Source organism: Cucurbita maxima, unplaced genomic scaffold (genome assembly GCF_002738345.1).
Source record: "Cucurbita maxima cultivar Rimu unplaced genomic scaffold, Cmax_1.0 Cma_Scf00036, whole genome shotgun sequence".
Classification (NCBI taxonomy): Eukaryota; Viridiplantae; Streptophyta; class Magnoliopsida; order Cucurbitales; family Cucurbitaceae; genus Cucurbita; species Cucurbita maxima.
In genome coordinates, this window is record NW_019272052.1 from 717,982 (window position 1) to 725,377 (window position 7,396).

The 7,396-nt window shown below is 37.1% G+C and overlaps 3 protein-coding genes across 3 annotated transcripts; 1 reads left to right on the forward strand and 2 right to left on the reverse strand.

The window, feature by feature from the left end:
- Positions 1-160: 160 nt before the first annotated feature.
- Positions 161-3,720, reverse strand: LOC111468171 (RNA-binding protein 33-like). The gene is made up of 3 exons (XM_023113291.1): positions 3,351-3,720; positions 2,206-2,487; positions 161-1,553 (listed from the first exon to the last, which is right to left on the reverse strand). The coding sequence occupies exons 1-3, from the start codon at positions 3,498-3,500 to the stop codon at positions 438-440; spliced, it is 1,548 nt and encodes a 515-aa protein (XP_022969059.1). The 5' UTR covers positions 3,501-3,720; the 3' UTR covers positions 161-437.
- Positions 3,721-4,479: 759 nt separating this feature from the next.
- On the reverse strand, positions 4,480-5,509 carry LOC111468331 (CASP-like protein 1C1). The gene is made up of 3 exons (XM_023113510.1): positions 5,101-5,509; positions 4,911-5,013; positions 4,480-4,834 (listed from the first exon to the last, which is right to left on the reverse strand). The coding sequence occupies exons 1-3, from the start codon at positions 5,253-5,255 to the stop codon at positions 4,601-4,603; spliced, it is 492 nt and encodes a 163-aa protein (XP_022969278.1). The 5' UTR covers positions 5,256-5,509; the 3' UTR covers positions 4,480-4,600.
- A 1,387-nt stretch (positions 5,510-6,896) lies between these two features.
- Positions 6,897-7,359, forward strand: LOC111468357. The gene is made up of 2 exons (XM_023113545.1): positions 6,897-7,062; positions 7,129-7,359. Exons 1-2 carry the CDS (start codon positions 6,949-6,951, stop codon positions 7,258-7,260), a joined length of 246 nt encoding a protein of 81 aa, XP_022969313.1. The 5' UTR covers positions 6,897-6,948; the 3' UTR covers positions 7,261-7,359.
- Positions 7,360-7,396: the final 37 nt, after the last annotated feature.

The following is a 7,396-nucleotide window of genomic DNA, read 5'->3' on the forward strand; positions in this document are numbered from 1 at the left end:
ATAAAGGTGTTTAAAAAATTTAATGATCTGAAAAGTTCGATCAACTTAATCCAACCGGTATAATTTGAGCTGAGTTATGAACTTGTTGAGTTGAAATATTTATGACTCGAAATACTTATGGGAATAATTGCAAACAAATAGCATTGCATTACACACCATATGAACCTTCAAATTTTTCCTTGATTTTAGGTGGAAAGCAAAGGAATATTCGTAACATAAGATTTGGGACTGAGGGTAGAAATATTCATAACATAAGATACAATCAACTTCTTTTATATCTCGCAAACCACATATATATATATATACGAGAAGGAAGAACACAGTGGAATCCTAAACCAGTCTTTTATTCAATGCATTAAAAACACGCAATGGCTAGGCTGGTCATGGCCGATATGAGCTTTCAACATACAAATAGGCGACTGCTACTAAAATTACTGTCACCATGCCCGCTGAGGACCTCCAGAATTACTCAACCCATCTAGAACAGCGTTGAAATCGATAGGTTGCCCGCTCTCCTCCATCCTATGAATTACACTGGCAATGTGGTCACTCCTGAAACCCATCCCAACAAGTTTATCAACTATTTCGCCGTAGGGATGGTTCTGGTTACGCATAAAATGCGAATGATTCAGATGATTCCTGGCCATAACGTGCGGACCTGATGGATGCTGAGGAATCTGAACATTGGCCGGAGGGTATCCACTTTGGTTGAAGTGTGGTTGTTGGGGCTGAGGAGGATGGTGTGGTGGTTGTTGTGGTTGCGGAGGATGGTGTGGTGGTTGCTGAGGTTGCGGAGGATGGTGCGGTGGTCTTCCACTTTCCCTATCGTATATCATATATGCACCTCCCGAGGAAAGCCCAGATTGTGGTCCAGAAGGTAAATATCCTTCTCCGGCTTGTGGTCCTCCACCAAAAGCATTTTTGACTTGAGGAGGATGCTGGGGCATAGTACCAGCACTTCCAACATATCCATATTGCACGGTGTCTATGCGGCTCGAACCCGGTTGAGGAATAGGTGAAAATGACACTTGCATAGGCGGAGTCTCTGGCATAGAAGTCGGTTGATTCATCGAATAAGAAGAGTAGACTGAAGTAGGCGGCAGCCTGATCTGAGGTTGCATAGAAGGATGCTGTTGTGGTGGTTGTGCCTGTTGAGGTGGCTGCTGCGTCCATTGTTGTTGATACTGACTGAACTGTTGTGGTGGTGGTGGAGTTTGACTTAGCTGGGCATTGGTCATTTGATGTTGGCTCTGAGGATGCTGGATGTAATAAGGTTGCTGTTGGGGCACATTCTCCGGCAAAGCTGCTGGAGGAGGTGGATGTTGCTGTGGGACAATCTGGTGCGGCAGGGCAAGAGCTAGTTGCTGATTGGGATTCTTGGACGGAATTTCATTCTTCTTAGGATCAAAGGCACCAGGTGAAGCTCTCTCCTCGTTTGAATGCGAATGGCTCGACAAAGACGACTCCTTCTGCAGAAGATGAAGTTTGGCCAAGTCTTTCTGAGTCTCGACGAGCTCTTGCTTGTCTCTTATAATCTGCACAGACCTGTGGACCTACGGAGGACATCAAGGAAAATTTTAATTAAGATGAAACTGATAAGAGCAGAGGCTGACAACTTGAAACCATATTTCAAATACTGATTATCCCTAAAACGACAGAATCTGTATCAACTTAAACAAAATTAAAATGGTGTAATAGTTCAAACACAAACCCACTACTAGTAGATACTGTCCGTTTTGGCCTGTTACGTATCAGCATCAGCCTCACGGTTTTAAAACGTGTCTACTAGAAAGAGATTTCTACACTCTTATAAAGAATGTTTTGTTCCCCTCTCCAACTAATGTGGGATCTCACAATCTTCCCCCATGGGGACCAACGTCCTCGCTAGCACACTGCCTGGTGTCTGGCTGTAATACCATTTGTAATAGCTCAAACCCACTGCTAGTAAATATTGTCCATTTTGACTCGTTACGTATCGCTGTCGGTCTCACAGTTTTAAAACGTGTCTAACTAGGGAGAGGTTTCCACTGTTCCCTCCTCCAACCAATGTGAGATCTCACAAATGGTAATAACAAAAAAGAGAGCTTGGGGCCGTCATCGTTCACAACAAGTGCACAAATTTCCAGATTCAACAGATAAGTGTTGAGTTTAAGTTGCAAAGTAAATAATATTTCTACATATTGCTCGAAGTAGTGCATAGCTTACTTCTTGTAGATGCTTCTCAAGAGATTTAAGCTTCAAATCTGCCTCTTCGTGGTCACGAATCAAGTCAGATCGCATTTCTCCAACAGATTTATCAAGGTTGTAGTAATTCAGTTCAAGTTGTGATAGGCGCGAGCTTATTCCCTCAAGAAAACGCAAAATGTTATCAGAATACTTTTTCATGCTGTTCTCAACAGTAGAAATCACATCTTGTTTCATGGAATCTTCTGGCTGACCATAAGCAGCAGCAGGATAAACGGTAGATATTCTGCTTTTGTGAAAATCCTGCTCAAACAAACATTCAAAACTCAATTATTCATCCAATAATACACAATGAATCCACTATTGTTGGATAGGACACAAAACTCGGTTAATCAATTCGATGAAACCGATAATTATAAAACTTAATATAATGAGACAACTATAGAATGTTCTTCCTCTGTAATCTCAATTTCAACAATGAGAGTCAATATCAGACAGAAAATATAACAGTGTTCAGCTCACTTCTCACTATGTCTGTTCACGAACCGATATACCAAACACCATAACTATAGGATAACGTCCTTCTCTTCACGAACCGATAAACCAAACACTGATATATCAATTGTCTGTTCCCGAACCGACCATTATAAAAAAGATTCAATTCCTCGTGAAGGAGGATCCTAAGAACATTTCTGAGCACACAATGAAATTTTCAAAATCTTAGGGGGAAACGCTCATTACACTCAGAACCAAGTTTTACACAGCTCAAGCAAGATTGAATCACTTTGTTCCACTCTGCAGATTGGACAGTACTACCAACACTATTGACAATCAGGATCAAATTCAAAGTTACTTCAAAATGGATCGACTCAACCGTAATACACAAATTAAAACCAATAATTGAAAGCATACATCATTACAATCCAGAAAGGTCACTGCACGAATGTTTATCCCCAGCCTCAATCACTCATTTCCTAACCCAATACAAATCATTGTGTCATAGCGAGTTATTCCATTCGACTATAAAAACGTAACTTCAACAATCCAAAACCCTAATCGAACACTCAACAATAAGAACTCGAGAATTTTCTTTCAAACACCAACAAGACAGAACCACAACCAAAAAACCAACCGCAGCAATATGAAAACAACAAACTCTGACCTACCTTGCTAGAATTCGCGACGGAGAGGTCGCTATGGCTACCGTTGGAAGATTCCTGGTTGCCGTAGTCCTCATAAGAACAAAGAACATCGTCGGTACCAAAATCAAACCCTTTAGAGCCCGAATTAGGGCGACCAGTTGAACCAGACGCCATGGATCGCAGTGGGAAATCGGAAAGACGAGAGTAAAACGGGGACCGATTCAAAGAACGACAATAGAAAGAGATGAATTTTTTTCTTTTTCTTTGCGATTATCGAGAAGGAAAGTTTCTCCTTATGGCTCTTTCCGCGAATGAACTCCCCATGGATTTGATTCAGAGTAATCTTATAGAAACGAATTTCGATTTTAAAAATAAATTAAATTACAAAAAAAAAAAAAAAAAAAAAAAAAAAAAAATCGAAGAAACGTTAAAGGCATGGGGAGATGACTTTGTTATAATATTTTGGATGATTTGAAGTGTACGGCCAGATATGAAATTAGTGATATGGGCTCGCCGACCATCTTCCGATTTTGCAGATCAGTCCCTCTATTTGGGTTTATTTCCAATTGTTGCCTTTGTTTAAATTATTGTTGATTAATCAATAATCAAGCTTAATTATTCTGTGGTTTTGTACTAATTGGTAGCTGGTTTTTTTTTTTTATTTCGTTGTGATTCGCAACTAATTATATTTTATAAAGTTTGGATTTTTCATTAAATTTTATTTCGACTTTTGTTATTATTTATTTTTTTAATCTATATATAAAAAATGGTACACGCTCGAGAAGCCAAATTCTTATTGGTATTGTCGGAATAATTCTAAAATTAAAAAGGTGATTTTAACCATTTTACCGACCTAAAAAAAGTATTTAAAAAAAAAACATGTATAACTATATCGAAAAACATTCTATCCTTAAAATAAATTAGAGTCGGTCTCATTCTGCTTGAGAAAACCATAAAAGTCTTCAACTTTATACTAAAAGAAATCCTAAATATATTAAACAATAATATATGTCAATTATCGTTCAACATCATTCATGTTCACTTGTTTCAACTATAACATGTCTCGTAATTTTATTAACATACATTATCTAATGTTTTTCTTAAAATGGACGGCTAGAAGCTCGAGTAGATAGAACTCATTCCAACTAATATCTGAACGACTCAAAAAACAAGATTCGATTCAATTGAGCTATAGGAAAAGCTCGAAAAGGCGAAACCCTTTTACAAAACATGGCCTAAAGACAGACCAAGTTGAAAATTGTGTGTGGTTTGTGTCAAGTCTTTTTCAAAAGAAGAGGATCCAAAAGAGAGTGAAGAGAATAGAGAAGAAGCAAGAAGTAAACAAGGAGTCCAAGGAGGCCTAAAGCCAGAGCTCCACTGACTTGCCTACAGTAACTCGCCACCTGGTCGCATATTGGAAGCCATCCCGCGTATGAATTCCCATTCTTTCCTATTTGCGCCACCGCCAACGCCGCCGCTATGCTCGAAGTCAGCAACATCGTCAATATCTACTTCAAAAATAGCGTCAAATTAGCCATCGAAACAGAGTGGAAGAAGAAAAGGGTCCCCTGTTTTGAGAGTTACCACATCGAAACAGAGCACTAATCGCCAGAGCAAGCTCTCCGCCGGAAGAAACAGCACGAAAAACCCATAAACACTCGCAATAGCATTTGCAATCACGAAGTACCTCAAGAACAACAACAAAAAAAACTCGATTCAGAAAGGAAAAAAAAAACCCATAATCCAAGAACACGAAAAAGAGATGGAATGTCACTTGAAGGCTGGTGTATGAGTGTATTTGGCTTCAAAAGACAGGCTAAAAAACCTGGCCTCTTCATGACTTGCGGCCATAACAATGGCGGCAGAAAGAGTCGAGCCCAAAGCAAGAAGCCTTAATAGAAGCAAGCAAATTCTCTTGGGCTTGCCCATTGAAGAAATGGGAGGTGATTGTGGGAGATGGGTGCTCTGTTTTTGAAGTGATTTTAAAAATGGGTATGAATTTGGGTCGTTGAGGATTCTCAACTGTCATCGCCACCGCCCATTTGAGAGCCAAAATGGTGAGGTGTGGGGGAAATTAAAAGGGTTGGTGAACAATGGCGTATTGGGTTTGGATTTTGACGAACTGCTAGAGATTTGGAGATTTGGAGATTTGGGTGTTTGCTACACTCGAGGTGAGACAGATGGTTCTGTTCGGCTGTTTTTCACCTAATTCTTCCCCCCATTCCTCATTTTCTTCAAATTCTTTGAATACATTTTGGTTGCTTCTAGTTCTCATTTTTTTCTTCCTATGTTTTTTGTTAAAAAAAGCTCTTACTTAACACACGATATCATTTTAAGATGAAATTCACTCATAAATAAGGACCATTCAATATTCTCGTGATAATGAAAATTCTCTCGATTAATATATAACTCACCCGAAAAAAACATCATTAGAAAATGATATGAGACAATAACACGAGGTAATGAAACATTAGAGATCAACCTGAATTTTTAGTTACTTTTAAAATTTAGTGGTTCGAATGCTTTTGAATGTAATTGAAATAATTTTTTTTAAATGATTTTAATTGAATCTTCAAAACATCTATATAATAAAATAAAGAAATTCATAATAAAAATAATATTTATATAAGCTTAATTTTTAAAAATAAAAAATAAAAGGAGACAAAAATATAACAGATTTTGAAGTATATAATATTATATATATATCAAAATGAAGTTTTTTCCCAAATCAAACATATGTATGCAAACCTAAATCACCCACTTACATTATTTTGGTAGAAACCATATTCAAATTATAAACGTTACATTTTATAAACCTAGGGCTAACAAAAATAAAAATAAAAATAAAAACTTTGAACCAAGCATTAATCAATACACTTTATTGTAAATTTTTAAATTAAAAAAATATATTAAATTTAAAAATTAAAATTTATGCTTCAATTAAGTTTAAACTTAAAAATTATCAAATATTTTTAAAATTTAGAAATCTATTAAATATAAAATTAGCTCGTATTAATATTAATTTTAAAAAAAATTAACAAAATGGAGGGCATTATAAAAATAACCCTGTTTTTAGAAGATTTTTATAATATCATTTACTTTGTGCAATTAATTGGGAATTAAATATTTCAATTGGTGGGGATACAGAACAGTGCATTAAATTTCAATTGCTGGCAAATTGCAGGCTGTCAACTTGAATTTCCAACTCACCCATTCTTTGCCACGTGTTATTCTCAGGATTCATGCCTCAAGCTTAAATTACCCGATTGCCCATGAAAACAACACCCGTTTCTACTATTTACCAAATTGCCCTTTTATTTTTATCTAGGTTGTACCTTCCAAAATAAGGAAAAAAAAGGCAAAAGTATAAATTTGAATTATACATTCTCTAATTTAAATTTGTGTTTATAGAATAGTTTGTATTTTTCGGTTTAATAATATGAAAATAATCAGCCAGGGGTATGAGCGTAAATTCACAAACAGACAAGTATAGGTAAAACTTTGTTTGTAGTGACATGACCACTGAACCGTAGCTTTCACATTGCTATATAAACGGCTCGTCTTTGCCCCCAGAAATTTCCTCTCAATTTCCCTTCAACAAAGAAAAGAAGAAAGCCACCTCATGCCTATGAAGAAAACAGGGCTGTTCGCCGCCTCCGTCGCCGCTGCCTCCGCCACCGCCCTCTCTGCTCCGTCGTCCTCCGCCGGCGTCCTCAAAACCACCTTTTCCCATCAGGTAAAATACCCAAATTCTCATTTCAATTCAAAGTTCATCTGAAAACAAAAGTCTTGGGAATTTCAGGAAAAGGTCATCATCAGAGATGAAGAAAGTAGTCCGTCGAGAATATCGCCACCGTCGACGGCGGCGGATCAATTCGCTCCGAGATTCGATGGGCTGCGATTCATTGAAACTCTGGTCACTGCTCATAGATGATAAGCTTGGGAACTGGCGATAAATGGGCCATATCTTTTTCTTTTCTTTTCTTTTTCTTTCTTTTTTTCTGTATTATTATTAAAAAAAAAAAAAAAAAAAAAAAAAAAAAAAAAAAAAAAAAAAAAAAAAAAAAAAA

What these genes read in the sequence shown, in the direction of transcription:
- LOC111468171 (XM_023113291.1), bottom strand. Translation starts at nt 3,500, where the DNA reads ATGGCGTCTGGTTCAACTGGTCGCCCTAATTCGGGCTCTAAAGGGTTT. An exon ending in CCGTCGCGAATTCTAGCAAG is followed by an intron (nt 2,488 to 3,350) that starts GTAGGTCAGAGT and finishes TTGTTTGAGCAG; the next exon opens with GATTTTCACAAAAGCAGAAT. An exon ending in TTGAGAAGCATCTACAAGAA is followed by an intron (nt 1,554 to 2,205) that starts GTAAGCTATGCA and finishes TGTCCTCCGTAG; the next exon opens with GTCCACAGGTCTGTGCAGAT.
- LOC111468331 (XM_023113510.1), bottom strand. Translation starts at nt 5,255, where the DNA reads ATGGGCAAGCCCAAGAGAATTTGCTTGCTTCTATTAAGGCTTCTTGCT. An exon ending in ACTCATACACCAGCCTTCAA is followed by an intron (nt 5,014 to 5,100) that starts GTGACATTCCAT and finishes GTTGTTCTTGAG; the next exon opens with GTACTTCGTGATTGCAAATG. An exon ending in TAGTGCTCTGTTTCGATGTG is followed by an intron (nt 4,835 to 4,910) that starts GTAACTCTCAAA and finishes TTTTTGAAGTAG; the next exon opens with ATATTGACGATGTTGCTGAC.
- LOC111468357 (XM_023113545.1), top strand. Translation starts at nt 6,949, where the DNA reads ATGCCTATGAAGAAAACAGGGCTGTTCGCCGCCTCCGTCGCCGCTGCC. An exon ending in AAACCACCTTTTCCCATCAG is followed by an intron (nt 7,063 to 7,128) that starts GTAAAATACCCA and finishes TGGGAATTTCAG; the next exon opens with GAAAAGGTCATCATCAGAGA.